The 18,125-nt window shown below is 35.1% G+C and overlaps 1 protein-coding gene and 1 pseudogene across 2 annotated transcripts; both read left to right on the top strand.

Moving 5' to 3' along the window:
* Nucleotides 1-1,512: 1,512 nt before the first annotated feature.
* On the top strand, nucleotides 1,513-13,168 carry LOC140957010 (N-terminal acetyltransferase B complex auxiliary subunit NAA25-like). 2 transcript variants are annotated; one of them, XM_073414045.1, is made up of 19 exons: nucleotides 1,513-1,901; nucleotides 1,983-2,142; nucleotides 2,223-2,341; nucleotides 2,470-2,544; nucleotides 3,527-3,620; nucleotides 3,732-3,850; nucleotides 4,186-4,256; nucleotides 4,802-4,934; nucleotides 5,019-5,194; nucleotides 5,693-5,895; nucleotides 6,672-6,802; nucleotides 7,524-7,600; nucleotides 8,227-8,301; nucleotides 8,469-8,661; nucleotides 9,111-9,230; nucleotides 9,406-9,544; nucleotides 10,198-10,238; nucleotides 11,487-11,750; nucleotides 12,201-13,168. In XM_073414045.1, exons 1-19 carry the CDS (start codon nucleotides 1,755-1,757, stop codon nucleotides 12,891-12,893), a joined length of 3,030 nt encoding a protein of 1,009 aa, XP_073270146.1. In that variant the 5' UTR covers nucleotides 1,513-1,754; the 3' UTR covers nucleotides 12,894-13,168. The 2 variants fall into 2 exon arrangements, with proteins under 2 accessions (XP_073270146.1, XP_073270147.1); XM_073414046.1 differs by lacking the exon at nucleotides 11,487-11,750.
* Nucleotides 13,169-14,969: 1,801 nt separating this feature from the next.
* Nucleotides 14,970-18,125, top strand: part of LOC140957011 (laccase-3-like) — a 7,198-nt pseudogene continuing 4,042 nt past the window's right edge.

Genomic DNA, 18,125 nt, shown 5'->3' with positions numbered 1-18,125 from the left:
TTCTTCAATAATTACTTGCTAACCTATTTTTTTGTACCCTCATGTTACCAAAGTCTTTAAAGACTTAACTTCTATTTTTGTTTTATATATATTTTAATTTCTAAAGCCAGATATCCTGGAACTGGATAAGGAAATAAATATTAGTGAATGACATATCAGTTGTTGTCTGGAATAATTCTGTTAGATAACATATTAAGTCATTTAATCTATAAGTAAGTTGCTCTTGAATATTAATAATATTTTTTTGTCTTGTGTCAAAAAAAAATTTATTTTTTTTGTCATTTCCATCTATCTATGTTTTTTTATGTTAGTATAGTCTTGTAAAATACTGTTGTAATTTTTATTACTTTATACTATTCACTTCCACTATAAAAAAATTAAGTTATTCTAAATGACATATTATTGCATGCGATACTGCAAAAATGAGACAAAATTCCCACAAGAAGTATCCTTAGGGAATGTGACATTCCTTGAGAGTTAACCCCGAGTTGGGTGCCACAAAATTTTTTTTAATATATATGTATGTATAATAATGTAATAGCAACTACGCACACACATTGTGTGTAATATACTACGTGAATATTATATATTGTATATAATTTGGTCTCAAGTTCTTGATTTTTAATTACAATATTCTACCAATTTTAAATTAAATATAACATGAGATTTATTAACATTATTTTTTATAATTGTAAAATCTGAAAATTCAAGCAAAGTATATTATATTATATTAAATAAATGCACGAACCAACAACAATTCAATAAATAAAATATAAAATTTAAATATGATAATATCTAAGAAAAATAATTTTTTTAAGGGTCGAATTCAAGAATTAAAGTTAAAATTGAATGACAATTTTGGAATCAGGAAAAAAACTTAACCAAAAAGTAGTTATTAGTTGAGTTTCCTGTATTATTAATAGTATATTTATACAATGACAATTGATATTTAAACTCAATTTTTTGTTATTTGTATTTCATTTATGAATAAATTTGACACATAATTAGAATATAGATAATACAAAATGAAGTGTCAATATCAACAACTTCCATATATAATATAACATAAATTTATGTGTGTTAACTCTTTCTTTTGTCCAAATTTATCACACAAATATAATTGTGAGTGTCACATATTTTAGGAGCAAAATAATAATAAAAAATTGTCTACTCTCTCCACGTACTAAATATAATTTTTTTTCTCACTAAACTCGATCAACCTCATTTTTAACAATTTTTTTTGTTTTTGTTTTTAAATTTTTAGTCCTTTTCCTTTTTGAAGATATTGAATAAAAAAATTCAAAATAATTTCGAATTTTTTTAAAATCCAATTTATCATGAAATCTTTATATACACACCATTAATATATGTTTTACATGAGACCGGACTTATAGCCCAGTGGTCTCACCCCTGTTAAAATAATCAGTTTTTTCGGGTTCGATCTCCCCTTCTCGCGTGAGTGGTAATAAAAAAAAAATATATGTTTTACATATTCTCAAGTCGAAAGAGTGGAGTGCATGGTATGTCCGTTTCGCAGTTAACCAGTGCCAAAATAAGCAGTTGCAAGAAAATTCCATCGTAGTCACGTTCATGTCCGAAATTGCCCTTCTCTACAAAACCCTCAACACTAAACTCTGTCGAAACTGCTCTCCGCCACTTCAAACCCTCCGCCTCCGTTTCATTCGCCGCCAGAACCCGTTAGGACTGGATCACCGTGGCCTCCGCTCCATTGGACTTTTGACCGTGATTCATTAATGGCGTCGAAATTGGGGTTAGCGGGTGGTATTGCAGAGCGAAGGGTCCGACCCATTTGGGACGCCATTGATTCTCGCCAATTCAAGAATGCTCTCAAGCTGTCCGCTTCGCTGCTTTCTAAGTACCCCAACTCCCCATACGCACTCGTGAGTCTGCCTATATTTTCTGTGTCCTTTTCGTTTTGTGTGAATTTAGCAAGATATCAGTTTTTATTGCAAACCGTGCAGGCTTTGAAGGCTTTGATATTGGAAAGGATGGGAAAGAATGAGGAAGCGCTATCTGTGTGTTTAAATGCCAAAGGGATTTTATTATCCAATGACTCCAGTAACGTCATTGACGATCTCACTCTCAGCACTTTGCAGATTGTTTTCCAGCGGCTCGATCACTGTTCGTATCATTCTAACTTACCTCTTGCTTAAAATTTACGGCTCTTCAGATTTGGTGTTTGATTTTGTGTGAAATGGCAGTGGATATGGCCACTAGTTGTTACGAGTTCGCGTGTGGCAAATATCCCAACGATCTGGAGTTAATGATGGGCTTATTTAACTGTTATGTGCGCGAATATTCATTCGTGAAGCAGCAACAGGTTGATAGTGTTTCTTTGCAGCCTCTATTATTTATTTGACGTCGCGGTCATCTGTGAATTCTTGTATTCTTTGTCATATGTGAATTCTTGTATTCTGTGTAAAGTTAATTCTTTTATTGTTGTCATAGATAGCTATTAAAATGTACAAGATTGCTGGTGAAGAAAGGTTCCTAATGTGGGCAGTTTGCAGCATTCAGTTGCAGGTTTGGCTGTTTCTGGTCTGTATGTATATTTCATGTTTTAATGTGATCTTTTAGTTCTCTGTTCTTGGGGTAAGGATGTTTGGATTCTTTTCATCATAAATATTTTGAAGGGCTTTATCTTATAAACACAATTACTACTGCACCACGTTAAATGATTTTTACCCACTACTTTTTTCTTCAGGGAAAAAATTGTTTTTTATCGAGTAAGATTGCAGAAAAAAGTGAACACATGTTTTCTGCGCACAGCATGGAAGAGAATCTTCATTTGACTCTATTATTCTTGTAGATTGTTTCGTACTTTGTGTGGACATCCACACTTGCTTCGATAGTTTGAACCATTGTTATCTTTGGAAGAAAAATCGTAAAACTATCAAATTATTCTATCCAACATCTTTACGTTCATATATATGTTTTCGGTTATTCTCAGATTGTCAAAATATTTTTGATGAATTCGCCAAAAAAAATTGAGGGAACATCTGTTCATTATTCTTATGCAATGTTTTGTTGGTGCATTCTTCACAGCTTTCTATAAATATTTTATTTAAATTATACGAGGCAAACGAGCTTACCTGCACTTATTTCTTTAGCATTTTCATAAATTCATGACTATTGAGTGGTAAATGGTTCTAGTTGTGTTGCCAATCTAGTGGTTTTTTTATATTGATCCAATTGGAAAATAATTTATGGAATGCCATTGCTGGTTATCAGCGAAGTGTTTCAGGACATTTAACTGTTTTATGTCAACAAATATATTAAACATCGTGCAATGGTGAATAATAAATCTTTAGCCCATGACAGATAAATAAAGATAGGTTGCTCGTTTTTCTTGAGTGGCTTTTCGAGCTGGTTAACCTGTTTATCATGTGAGCCAAATCAATAATGAATTATGTAATGCCAATGACACATTCTTGGCCATTATTTTCTATATCATATCAATGCTCAATTCCTTATATATTATCTTTGGTGTTTTCACTGGTCCAAGGTTTGCTGCAGCGATGGGGGGGAAAAGCTTTTTCACTTGGCTGAAGGTTTACTCAAGAAACATATAGCTTCTCACAGCTTACACGAGCCAGAAGGTTTTTCTTTTGGCTGTTCATTGTAGGTTATCTCGAAGGAGATGCATAGATGAATGCATTGAGCCCGTTGGGGATTGTTTTGGTCGCTGAAAAAACTATTTTATGCTGCAGCTCTTAGTGTTTATATAACCCTGTTGGAGCAACAATCCAAGTATGAAAATGCGTTGGAGATTCTTTCTGGGCCATTAGGATCTCTTATGATGATTGAAGTTGATAAACTTCGCTTACAGGTATTATCAAGACTTTTTTTTTTCTGCAATGCATCTCAATGGCTGCTATGTTTCGATTTTACCATGTTCAATGGAGTCAACAGAAACTGGTTATTTTCCCGCTGTTAAGAAGCTTATGGATCTGAGAAGATATGTGATAACTTGTAAATGAAGTTTATTCGGCAAGTAGACAAGAAGCCAAGATAATTGAAGTTTTATTCAATTCAGTCTAATTGAAATATTGAGTTTTGACCTGAATTATTTGTGCTCAGACTAATTGATGTTAGATTTTATTTGTTTATGCTTCAAAACAGTTCTTTATTCTTATCTTGTTTACTGTATCTCTAAGTTGACAGGGAAAGCTTCTTGCCAAGGCAAGAGATTATGTTCCAGCAGCTGTGTGTTTCCAGAAAGTCTTAGAACTGTGGTATGCCTCCTGAGCTTCCAATTTCATGAGCCATATACCTGACACTTCCTGTTTATTTGTTAACATATTATTTAGTTTATCTTAAGCAGCCTATTCCCTGGCTACTTTATGTTTGATATTTCTTGAGAATCAAAACATTAGATTTTGTATTATGAGCTGGTATAAGCGGTGGTATCTTCAGTGTGCGGAAGGGGCCACTACCCAACTTAGGGTGGTTTTATCACCCTCTCTTTTTCCCTCAACATAAACATCTAGATACCATCAGAAGATAAGAGAATGGTGGTAAAAATTGTTATTTTTGTGAACCTAAGCTCTTATGGCATTTTAAAATGTTGCATAGAAATTAGAAACGTACCGGGGCCTGATTCTTTTTCTTCAAAAAAAGGATAAAAAACGTCCAAGATGAAGTTATGCAATATTTGAGGATGAGTGATTAGCTTTTTTCTTCTGTACCATAAAGAAATTATTCTCCCTTATATTTAGAAAAGCACTCGAGACAATTATAATACACTTCTGAAAATATTTGTCTTTTTTATTGCTTGCAGTCCTGATGACTGGGAATGTTTCCTGCAATACCTTGGATGTCTGCTGGAGGATGAAAGTATGTTAACCAACATGACTGATCCTAATCCATTCATCCTTGCCAAGTGCAACAATATTCAGTTGGAAGCAGAAGTTGTAAGCTCTTGTATTTCCCAATTAGAAAAGTATTCACAACACCACTTCATACTGAATTTGACAATATTTATCTTTTGTATACAGTTTGATTCGCGTATGTCAATTGCAGTGAACTTTGTTCAGAAATTAACAGCTGTAGGCAATAACAATTCTTTTAGATGTCCATACTTGGCGAATCTTGAAATTGAAAGACGAAAGATTCTGTGTGGAAAAGGTGACACTGACAAAATAGTTGAGGATCTGATGCAATATTTTATCAGGTATTACGTTATTTTGATTGGATCTATCATCTACCTTTGGCACATAGGGCTTCTATGTTGACACCTTCAATTCTTCTGCTTGCTTGCTCTGTTTTCACGCTCCTCTCCACCCTTTCTGATGTCGCATATCAGTTACCATGTAAAAATAATGGTAGACTAGTATTGATCTGAGTTTTTACTTCCTTACTGGCTCACCGTGGAGCTCGAATTTGCTATTATTGTCTGAACGCTCAGTGCTGTGAAATCAGATTACAGCTGATTTGGTATTACTCCAATAACTAACTTAGATAAGTTCAATTTCAACCATTAGCTAAAGTATTAACATTATATGATCAGTTATGACACGCAGCATTAGTTTCTTCCATGTCAATGAATTGATAGTTGATTTTATGCGTGTCATGTATTAAAGCTCTTCCCCATTCTTTGGCTTAGTAAGTTGCTGCTTTATGATCATATTGTTCATTTTTGAGCCTTGGAGATTGGAATCTCTGGACACAGATTTGGCCATTTGGGTTGTTTCACTTCAGACATTGAGCTGTTTCTTCAAGTTCTTGATGATAAGAAGAAGAGTGTGCTTTTGAAGACATTAGAGAAGGAATTGGAGCTCAGCAGCAGTGTGCCAACTAAAGCACTTGGCCAGTCCATAAGTGTCCTCAAAATTCAGAACTTAATTGGCAACATGTTCACTCTGCCAGTTAATGGTATGCCTTGAGACAATTAAATTTTATGAATGAATATTGATTAGCGTGGCAAATTTCTACTGAATTTTTTTTTAATTATTTTAAATTAAATCTCCATGAGATTTGTTGGATGTAGCAAAAGACATGACAGGCTTGTTTGATTTTGTTTTGGTAGTTTGTGGGGAAAACGTTTTGAGAAAATAAATAATATGTTGGTTTTGTTTTAGTAAAATAGATTAATTCATGTAAATTTCAAATAATGTTACAAATTGTTAGATCAAATTATTTTAAAATTTTATAATAGTATACCTTGAGTATAATAATGTAGATTTCAAAATATGTCAGGAAATTATTGGATAAAATTATATTACAATTTAAGATTGGTATGTTTTCGGTTAGAATGTAATATGATAATAAAATATTTTTTGGAAAATATGAAAAGTGTAGTTAATAGTTATGTTTATACTGGGATATTTGATGGGGGAAATGAGTTTTGGGAAAGGAAAATATATATAAATTATAGTGTTTAATTTTTATTGTGGAAGATGGAAGAAGAGAACAAAAACAACTGCAAAGCGAATCTTTTTACTCTGTTTTTCTGGAGCCGTTCTTGATAGTTCACTGATCTTGGAATATTATGTGGCTCTTGTTCTGCATTCGCTACTTCATCAAGTTTTTACAAACTTCCATATAATGTTACAAGTGTTAAAAGTTAACTCCGTTTAAGTATACAGTTTATGTTATCATGACTTTTGTGGTTTTTGTCTTGTTTATTATTATTATTATTTTAATTATAGAAGTTGAGGACCTAGCTGTACGCATGACACAGATGTTCTGTCAGAACCTTCCACTTTCAAAGGAGCTTGATGCCCAGGACAGTATGTATGGTGAAGAGCTTCTGTCAATGGCATGCGATGTTTTGGTTCAGGTATTAGTTTGTGTTACCCCAAAAATATACATCTTTTCTTTAATTTATGTGCTCCAGATTTATAATCGTCAGAAAAAGACTTGTTGGACTATCAGATTTTGGTTTATTTTTATTATTATATTTGAAAATCTGTATCTTACTTTCTCATATCTTGATAAAGCACATTTACTTTTAATTTGAATTAACTGTTTGCTGGAAGTCCAAGATTCAAAATTTGGTTTAGGAGAACTTTGCTGACAGTTAGAATCTGTTTCAGTATATTCCTTTCTATATTTATTGCAAAACACTTGGCACATAGCTAATGAAGTCTATATTTTGGTGCCCTTATTTTTATCCCTTCACTTTCTATTATTGCTGAGCACCGATGTACAGCAGGATGAAAGCCCTTAAAATTGGACATGGCATTGTAACCCTCAAACCTGTACATGACATGCAAGTTCTAGTAATTAGTTTGTAAATGTTCTATCTACCAGTTGGTTTGGAAACACATGCCTATTATACTGTTCTTGTTCATTCTCTTACTTGAATACAATTCCAAGTTATTTTGAAAAAATGAGAAAGTCTCTCTGTAACCTAGTTTTATAGACAAAAGCTTTTCTGTTTCATTTTATGTTTTAGGCTTCTTATTTCATTTTCCATCTTACATTTTCGTAGACTGATAATTGAATATGCAAATTTACATGAATATTTTCCAGTTGAAACCATTTAACTTGTGTCTTAGCTTTTCTGGCTTTCAAGAAATCTTGGCTATTTGCTGGAGTCTATCATGATTTTGGAGTTTGGTTTGACTATCCGGAGGTTAGAAATTGATTTAGTGGCTTTTAATTTTTTGTTTATCATTCTCTCATAGTGATGGCCAAATTGCAGAAATGAAAATTATCAAGTCTCTTGAAATAGCTTGTGGTTGGTAAAGATGCTGAAATAGATAAGCATTTTGAAAAGAATATGACAATAATTTTTTATAGGTTTTGATATGTTACGGTATTGAGATTTTATGTGTTGGATTTGTTGAATGAATCATATAAGTTGTTTGTCTACTTTAAGCATAATTGCCAGCGACATGACAATTTTTCGTGTGGCTGTACATATCAAAGTTGTAATGCTACTACTATTCACATGTTACACAGTGGAAGTAGGGCCCCCTTGTTTAGATGAAATAGTGGATCCTATTTTTCACCACCCTTGGCTTCATTTATGGGCTGTTACCTGTAACTGAGTGCCTATTCATTTATCACCTTATGATTCTGAAAAAATCCTTTTTGTTCATTTTAATAGACTCCCTACCCATTTTAGCTTAAATCATTAGTTTTGTTTTGTAGACAGGATCAAATTTTTTGTACTGACTACTGCTTTATTTTCCGCTTGCCGTGGACTTTGCAGGTTGAATTTTATTATTTAACTTGTGTTTTTATCATATACTGCAGATATGTGTGGCACTACAAGCTTTTGTTGGTCCATCTGTATTCTTATTGGAATTCACTTCCGTTAGCTTATGAACGGTAGATTCATCACTTCATCACATTTCTTATTATTTAGGGAAGTTCTATTTTTTTGCATCTAGTGTATTAGTTTGAGTTTCTGGCACGAGACTTCACTTTCTGAAATCCGCATTCATCTTTTCTTTTGCTTCTCTTGGCCTACCTCTGAGTTTCATTTTTCTTTGTAGCTATAAATCCTTGGATGTGAAGAATATTTTACTGGAGACAATATCGCACCACATTTTACCACAGATGCTAGCATCTCCTATGTGGTCTGATTTAAATTATCTCTTAACGGAATATGTAAAGTTCATGGACGACCACTTTCGAGAATCTGCAGATCTCACTTTCCTTGCGTATCGCCATAGAAACTACTCAAAAGTATGAGGCTCTTACTACTAATTTGCATAAAGTGCTAAGATAAAATTCTCTCATGAATGAAGAGATGGAGAATCTAATATCACCTATTGACTGTTTAACAAGTAATATAAATACATCAGGTTGTATTTTTTTTGGTCCATTACAGAAGATAGCTTCCTATTTAATTCTAACTTAAAGAAGTTTGTTTGGCGTTTGAGCATTTTTATTTAGATGTGCTGTGTGAAAACTTGATTATATTTTTCTATATGACTGTTTTAGATAATTATTTTTAGAGTACAAACCACAAAGTAGTCCTGAGAGGCAGCCTTTTAAATTAGTCTACAAAGAAACCATGTGAATATATTCTACTTGATATCATATCATTCGAAATAATGGTACTTTGAGCTGGAGTTTTAAGGTTCTCCATCTAAATGTGCTGTGTGAAAAATCATTTCCTCTCACTGTCATAGGTGATTGAATTTGTCCAATTTAAAGAGAGATTGCAACGTTCAAAACAGTATTTGATGGCGAAGATTGAAGTAGCCATTTTACAGCTAAAGCAGAACTCAAATCACATTGATGAAGCAGAGGTAACCATGTTATGCATTTGTGATTTTCTAGCAGTTGCTAAATTTACTTTTGAGCGACTTTAGTATTTGGGATCAAACTTTGGCTATATAGATGGGTAATCTAGTTTTTTCCCAGATTGTATCTTTTTGAAAGAATATTATTTCCTAAGTTGTATCTTTTTCAATACTTTTTCAGTCCATCTTGGAGAGCTCGAAGTTTGGAACTCATTTTCTTGAGCTCTCAAATGAGATCAGAATCAAACCTTTGGCTTTTAATGAAGATTTGAAGTTGCGACCTTGGTGGACACCCACAAATGATAAAAATTACCTCTTGGGTCGGTATTGTTTTCTACTTGTGATTGCATCATCACTAGAACTTTATTAGCTTCTCTTCTTGTGATTGTATCATCACTACAACTTAATTAGCAAACTTAATTGCAGAATGTGCTGTGACCATTTTTCTAGGGGTCTTTTTAATGAATAGATCCGATCGCAACTTCAAATATGGAATTCAAAGGGATCAAATAGGAAAGGATACTCTGAATCATAGAACTAAACCAAAGATTAAGATAAGCACGAAAATTAAAGTTTCTATAAATACAGATATACCCAATACATCGAAACTCATTGCCCATGGATAAAGAAAAACCGTTTCAACATCAAAAACAACAAAAACTAGAGGAAACATATAATAACGGATTTTAAATTGTAACCAAGTGTCACCCAGTGGTTCTATACCCGATTCATAACTAGAAAGTTTCTTCGGCCACTTTCTAATCGGGGCTAAAACCCCCGAAAAGAAAAATGCCAAAATGAGAATAAGACTTGATATTATTAGAAATGCCCAAAAGATATAATCGTAATATATTCTTACTTCCCAAATCTGTCTTAGCACGGGGTGTCACTATCTAAATAAAGAGCTATTTTGGGACTTGATAATTAACTTCAATGGTTACATTATCTATTGACGGCTTCTCCATATCTCCAGGAGCTTTCGAAGGAGTGTCTCAATGTCCTACAGCAAACATGGTAAGAAATTCCACCGTCAACTTAGTAAATTAAATATATGTTCTCCATGGTAAATGCCTAGATGCTAGAGGCAAAGAAGCTTTAATATTACGAGAAACATCAGTAAATGAACATGGAAAATTAGTTATGTATAGGCTGGCATTCACAGTGGGTCAATATTTCTCTATTTTTGGGTTGACCGACGCTTATCGTATTTTTATTGCTAATGAATATACTTTCTTTAAGAATTTTAATCCTCCTTGTTTTCTGATTTGATGAAATCCATATCTTGGCTGCCTTTGTAATTTAGTAGGATAATTAATGATAAAGTCCCTTTTCTTTCTTGTGGGTGAAAATTTACCATTAAAATATTATTAAGGAATGTGATTAAGGGGAAGTCTTATGGTTTACTTTCATCAGAATTTAAACTTTTTTCGTTCTTTTTTTATGAGAACAGAAAATCCTATTAAACTCGATGAAAAAAATAATTTGATATGGTAATACAGTGAATATGGTACTTTTTCCACTATAAGTAACTAAAGATGCTATTTTATAATTTAATCAAGAAAGTGTTGATAAACTGGAAACTATGCTAGTATTTGATGATTCTTCCTTTTTAAGAATAAAACTTGTTCTGTTAAGATTGTAGAAAAAAATTAACATGTCAGTTTTGCAAACACGTGATGGTTATTTTTGTGATGTTGAACAACTAGAGAATGTTTCTGCCCTTTGCGATATAAATTCTTGTTAAAGTCGTTAAAAAGGTGTTTGATTTTGTAACTTAATATAATTGTGATTATCTCGATTCTGAAAAACTCAATAAATAAAAATTTTGAATTTACAATTACCAATTATTAAGAAACACATCTTACGTTAAATGAAAATGTGCTTCATATTTTTAAAATTAGGAAATATATGAACTACTTTTATTTCATTATTAAATTTTAATAAATATTTAAAACTAAATGTTTACTCCATTAGCTTAATTTAAAAAATTAACTGAAACCTTTATTAAACTAATGAGTTTCCTGATTAAAATCAAAATTTTCATTCAGTTAACTGATTTTAGATTGTCATTTTTACCAATTTTAGTCACTCTAATGCTTATGGTATTAAATGTAGCTGTCAGTCATTGAACAAAATTTTCTTTTATTATGCCTTTCTTTCCTCCATATGAGTATTTTTCTGTGTCTGGTATTTTTTTTGCTTCTCTCCATCTGTTTCAGTATCTATACGGGTTCACTGAAATTTACTCCACTTTATTCTCAGTATAACCAAATCAAACAGACAGAAGCAAATGTGTTAAATTTGATAGAAAAGAGGTCTATTCTTCCACGGATGGTATATTTGTCAATACGCTCTGCTTCAGGGTCAGTCAAGAAAAATATCGGAGCCAATGGATCGGTTGTTGATCCCAAACTCTCAGTGGAACTAAAGTTTTTACTCGAGCGCCTTGCTAAGATATTAGAATATCCCTTCATGAATGCAATTGAACTTGTTTTGGGGGTTTCTAGTGGCCAGAAATCCTTCGAGGTATGTTCATTTTGATGTCACAGTTGTTTTTCTGTATTGTTGCTATTCTTGAACTACTTGGCCAGATCTGTGTTTTACAATTTAGAAGGCTTCTTAGTTGAGCATGTTATAACAGACCAATTCTCTGGTCAGTTGGGGATTTGGCTCTTCATTATGATTGTTTCCTCATATTTTAACTAACCACATGGACATGTTTTAATCTTGAATCACAAAGGAGTATCCACTTGTGTCGTAATGTCCTGTTCTAACGAGGGCATTTATTTGTTCCTAATTGTCAACTTAGGCATTATTGAAGGTTTTCTCGTATCCTTCTGATCCTATCAGGTTTAAGAATAACTACCATTGTTCTGGCTTTACATGGCGAATTTCTTTACTTCAAATTTGGATCTATGTGTGCATTTTTCAAATACTCTTCTTCAGTATTCAACTAAAAGTTGTGGTGTTGTGCAGAAACCAAGTTCGGACATTATTGACTGGATAAATTTCTGCATTTTTTTTAATGCATGGAATTTAATTTCTCATGAAATTATGCTTTCGGACAGAAGCGACCCTACCTCTGGTACATGGCATATTGTGAATTCTTTGCTGAGAAAGTTCACAATAGAGAAGATTAATTCTGCAGGGCCAGTAGTCTCTTCTCCTGGAGCTACTCTTCCTTTTCTGGTTCAACTTATAACAGAGCCCTTGTCTTGGCATGGCTTAATCATCCAATCTTGTGTTCGGTCACTTGTTCCTTCAGGGAAAAAGAAAAAGAAAGGTGGGTCTACAGAACAATCAAATTTGCAGATTTCTTATACGTTACAGAATTCAATCCGGTCCCTATGTGACACAATACAAATAATTGTGAAATGGTTAAAAGAACAACTTGACAAACCAGAAGATGAAAGTTTTGAAGCCATATTTTCCACAATTCAGGACCACAACGATAATGGGCCTGGCAAAGTATTCCAAGCGCTCGAGTCTTCTCTTTCACTGATGAAGGATGCCGATCTAGGGGATAGAATTCTCGAGTCACTGAATTCTTGGATTGCGGCTGATATTCCAAGAAAGATAATTTCTGGGCAACATGGTTTACTGTCAGAGTTCCTCAGAATTTGTGAATTGAAAATAAAATCATTACAGGAACTTAGTATGAATCTGTAGCTGAAATTTCATCTGGATTTTTGCAGGAGCAATGCATGTTGCTTGCGGCTACCATTTCTGAGTTCTGTCATTTTTTAGTTCATTTTTCCTCTTAGGTTTTATTTTAATTCATCAATACATGGAAATGACACAATAGATGTTTAAAGATTCATCTCGATTTGATGCGTTGTAACGTAAAAGAATAATGTAACTTTTCTTTATTTGCTATTTTGTAAATTGCCAGAAAATCGGTTATTCCGGTCAGCATGCATTATTTGGTTTCATCCCAATGTTTCTTTGCTATTGTGAGTCGCAGTTGTCTGTTCTCAGAGGAATGTCTACTGTGTATAAATGAAAACGCTTCATTTATGCTATGGAATCCCCAAAATGCTCTGTAAATGGAACAAGCTTGTTAGTTGGCTCTGATATGGGTTTATTTATATGTATATAAGTAGATCTGTCAAAACGGGCTGACGGTACGAGCCAGCCCACCACCCACCGCAACCCGCCATTAGGCTAGGTGGAGCGGGCTTTTAAATAGCCAACCCAGCCCAACCCATCTTGTGCCATAGGTTAGACGGACCGGTCCACTTATTTTTTTAAGAAAAAAATGCTACACAGTATCACAGTAAACATAGAAAAAAAATATATTTCAGTCAAATAGTTTTAGAAAATACTTAAAAACATTGAAATAAGAAGTTAAGAAAGCATACAACATAATACATAAAAGGTAAAGTGCTTAAATCAAACATGAAGAAATTAAACAAATACTATAAAGTCAATTCTCATTAAATTCCATTCAATCTTGATATTCTACATTAGCATAGAGATTAGATTTTACCAGAGTGAGTGATGGAGGCGAGGCGCATGAGAAAAATAAGGAAGAAATAAGATAAGAGAGTGATGGAGACGTATGAGACTTATTCCAATTTTTATATAAAACTTAAAAATATAAAATTCTACCCTAATTTGATGGGTCAGCCCGTCTTGTTTAGGCCCGCCCCGTTTGGGTTGCGCCCCGTCTTGGCCCGCAACCCAAACGGGGCTCCAACCTAAACGGGATGAGCCCATTTGGCCCGCCTCCAAACGGTCTGCTATTTTATCAATCCAACCCACTCAATTTTTATAGCGGGACGGACCGGACCGATGGGCCTGACCCAATTTGACAAGTCTATATATAAGTCGTCCATTTGCGTGAGCAAAACAATTGTACATATAAAATGATATTTCGTTATTAATTTGAAATGAAACAAAAATAATATAATATGTGAAGTATTAAATAATTTGTTCAAGGAGGGAGAAAAATTAGGGAGATTGCATGGATATTTATACACGACGATTCTTTTCCTCGTTCTTTTTATCATGGACATCTCATACCCATAGAACAATAGACTAAACAGAAAGACAATCTCGATGACTGACTTTTATTCATTCTCACAATACGATAATATCTTCAATATTTAATATAGGAGGTCCGTCCGTGGTTGGTTACATTGAGCTATTGAACTGCACCATGACTCGTCATTACTAAACCTCAAACTTGGGATCCCATTAACGACTCTTTTTTTAAAATAACGAACATGGATAATTAGTTACGGTAGATTACTTAATGCACAATAATTCACAGGCTTTTCACCTGTTTTTCCTTTTAGGACATTTGTGTATGGTTCCATTATGGGACTACACACACATAAACAAGTGTACTTTTCTCGTATGTCTCTCTCGTCATGCACCTTCAATCGATATATAATGTGACTGTATCACCAAATTTGTTCAGAATCAGACCCACAAAGGTGAGCGAGCATATTTTGGCCGGTTGGATTAATATTTTGAAAATAAAATTACAAACAAAACTTTAAAAACTTCAAATTTTAGAACTGTTTGTGTTTGCTTATTTTTAACTTGCCTTTTTTTTTTTTACCTTTACAAATCAAGCTGGTGGGTGCACCAAATGGTACTAGATTAACTTTATACAAGTCTGGTAACTTTGTTGACCAAACCAAGTTCCCAAAAAACAACCAATTTTTGCAGTACACAAACTGAAGTCCATTTATTAAGGCAAATCCATCGGTAATTAGTGTCATACTAGAAAATAAAGAGCAAGAAACATGGAGCACCTCAATCCTAGTGCCATGCAATGCAACAATATCTCTATTCTCATTCTTCTTGCTGTGTTCTCAGCCTTCTCATCAGCAAACGCAGAGACACATTACCATCAATTTGTTGTATGTCTCTAGGGGCGATTCGATAGTCAGCCCTCATTTTTAGATTTTTTCCCCCAAATTTTACATATAATTTTTTTCAAAAACAAATTGATTTTGTCGATCCGAAACTGTATTAAGTTGCTATTTCTCGGAAGCTTTTGGATTCACTACCTTCCTTTAGCTACCTAGTTCCCCTATTTAGAATGAGTAGTGATGTTTTGGTATTTTATATGCATGGACAGGTCCAGGCAACTCCAGTGAAGAGGTTGTGCAGAACTCACAACATAATTACAGTAAATGGACAGTTTCCAGGCCCGAATTTAGAAGTTCGTGATGGCGATACGCTCATCATTAAAGTCACAAATAGCGCGCGCTACAATGTCACTCTCCACTGGTACACAAGAAAATTCTTTCTCAAAAGCTTGAATTTAAAAATAATGATACAATGGTACTAACGAAATTTGCCTGATAGGCACGGTATTCGACAGATGCGAACCCCATGGGCTGATGGCCCGGAATATATGACACAGTGCCCGATTCAACCTGGAACAAGCTATACATACAGGTTCACTATCGAGAACCAGGATGGCACACTGTGGTGGCATAGCAAATGGCTAAGAGCTACAGTTTATGGAGCACTCATTATTCGCCCCAAATTTGGTGCTCCTTATCCTTTTCCAGAACCAAAACAGGACATCCCTATACTCCTTGGTACATATAAAATTAAAATCAGAAAGTATTTTCATATTTGCGCACATGCATACAGCATATTCACTCTTAGGACATACATCTAAGTAACGGGACTCGGATTCTCTTTCCGTTGGACAGGGGAATGGTGGAATAGAGACATCATTAGCGTCCTTCGACAGGCTCAGTTTACGGGTGCTGCACCTAATGTGTCCAACGCATATACTATCAACGGCCAACCTGGAGATCTATACAAATGTTCCAGCCAAGGTTAGATACTGATACATGGCAGCTGGTTCGATTTTCTTTTTTCACACGTTCGAATGGTTGAATCTCATGGACTGATTTATTTTGTCTTTTCTTGTCACAGGAACTACAAAGTTCCATATGAAGTCCGGGGAGACCGTTCTTTTAAGGATCATCAATGCTGCACTCAATCAAGAACTCTTCTTCACAGTAGCCAACCACATGCTAACTGTAGTCGGGAACGACGCAGCCTACAACAAGCCATTCACGACCCGCATCATCATGCTCGGGCCGGGACAGACTACCAATGTGCTTCTAACTGCAAACCAACCCTCAGGCCACTATTACATGACAGCAAGCCCATACCACTCCGCCCAAAACGCGCCATTTGACAACACTACCGCCACTGCAATCCTGGAGTACGAATCTGCTTCCTGCAGTGGCAAGAATGCCGCAGCCTCAAAGCCATTAATGCCGATAATTCCCGCCTTCAACGACACAGCAACCGTGACAGCATACACGAGCCAGGTACGGAACCTAGCCTCGAAAAAAGGAAAAGTCGTCCCTACTCGAATCGATGAGAATCTCTTCTTTACCGTTGGATTGGGGCTTGTGAACTGCTTTCCTAGACCAAGATGCCAGGGCCCTAATAACACGCGCTTCGCGGCTAGCATGAACAACGTATCATTCCTTCTTCCTCGAAGAACCTGTAAAAGTGGGCCCCACGTCAAAATAAAATATTCAGAAATTAGTATCCCACATCGGTTTGTTTACAAAATTGTTGTAGAGAATTAGTTATAAATAGAGCTCAATTCCTTCAGTTATTGTATCCCAAAATCAAAAGCTTTTAACTTTGATAAATAGATAGTGCATAGAAAAAAGAGTGTATTTTTTTCTTGAGTGAGAGAATTCTCTTGTGTGAGTTAGAGAAATTATTTTCTCGGTATACTCGGGTTGGGAGTGTGAGAAATATTGAGTGTATTGGTGTATACACTTGTTGTAATATTTCTTTCAGTTATAAAAGTTGCAGTGCTTCGTGGACGTAGCCTATATTGGGTGAACCACGTAAATCTTTGTGTTTTTGTTGGTTATTTTATTCCGCAAGTTTTGGGATACTATTATCATCGTGGTCGGCATCGCTTCGGGGGTGTAATTCCCCAACAACTGATATCAGAGCCTTGTTGTGAAAATTCTTAAGAATTCTGAGTATGCTCTGTGGTTGCAGCTTTGTCTGATCTCCCACATCAGAAAAGATTTTTTTAGATTTTTTGCTAAGGCTAGAGAAGTGATGGCCGGAGATGATGGATCGGGACCATGAATCAACAAGTTCGACGGAACAGATTTTTCGTTCTGGCGGTTACAGATAAGGGATTATCTGTACAGTAAGAAGCTGCATCAACCTCTATCAGGAAAGAAACCGGAAAAGATGGAGGATGATGATTGGGAGCTCCTTGACCGACAGGTTTTAGGTGTCATACGATTGACCCTAACAAAGAACGTGACGCATAACGTGGCGGAGGCCAAAACCACGGAGGAGATGATGACCATTCTATCAGACATGTACGAGAAGCCATCAGCAAACAACAAAGTACATCTCATGAAGAAGTTATTCAACTTGAAGATGGGAGAAGGTGCTTCGGTGGCAAAACACATAAATGAATTCAACACGATTGTCTCCCAGCTGACATCGGTGGACATCAAATTTGATGATGAGATTCGTGCACTTATTCTTCTGGCGTCTTTACCAGACACTTGGGAACCGATGCGGGCAGCGGTTAGCAACTCTGTTGGAAAAGGAAAACTACAACTCAATGATGTTAGAGATCAAATCCTAGCTGAAGAAGTTCGCAGGAAAGACTCGGGTGAAGCAACATCATCGAGATCTGCTCTAAATCTTGATAACAGAGGAAGAGGCAGGAGTGGTGAAAGGAGTTCCAACCGATGGCGCGGTAGATCNTGACATATTCATCCGTACATCACCCATACCAACAATTTCCAAGGGTTTTCCATCAGCCAGGAAAACTTTTCCGTAATCGCCAGCGATGTAATTATCAAATACATCGCGATCACCAGTGGTATGAAACGAAGCTCCCGAGTCCATAACCCAAGAATCAAC

The sequence above is a fragment of the Primulina huaijiensis genome, chromosome 14, assembly GCF_012295235.1.
Source record: "Primulina huaijiensis isolate GDHJ02 chromosome 14, ASM1229523v2, whole genome shotgun sequence".
NCBI classification, from domain to species: domain Eukaryota; kingdom Viridiplantae; phylum Streptophyta; class Magnoliopsida; order Lamiales; family Gesneriaceae; genus Primulina; species Primulina huaijiensis.
The sequence above is the reverse complement of the archived record's forward strand: the minus strand, read 5'-3'. Positions and strand labels throughout refer to the sequence as shown.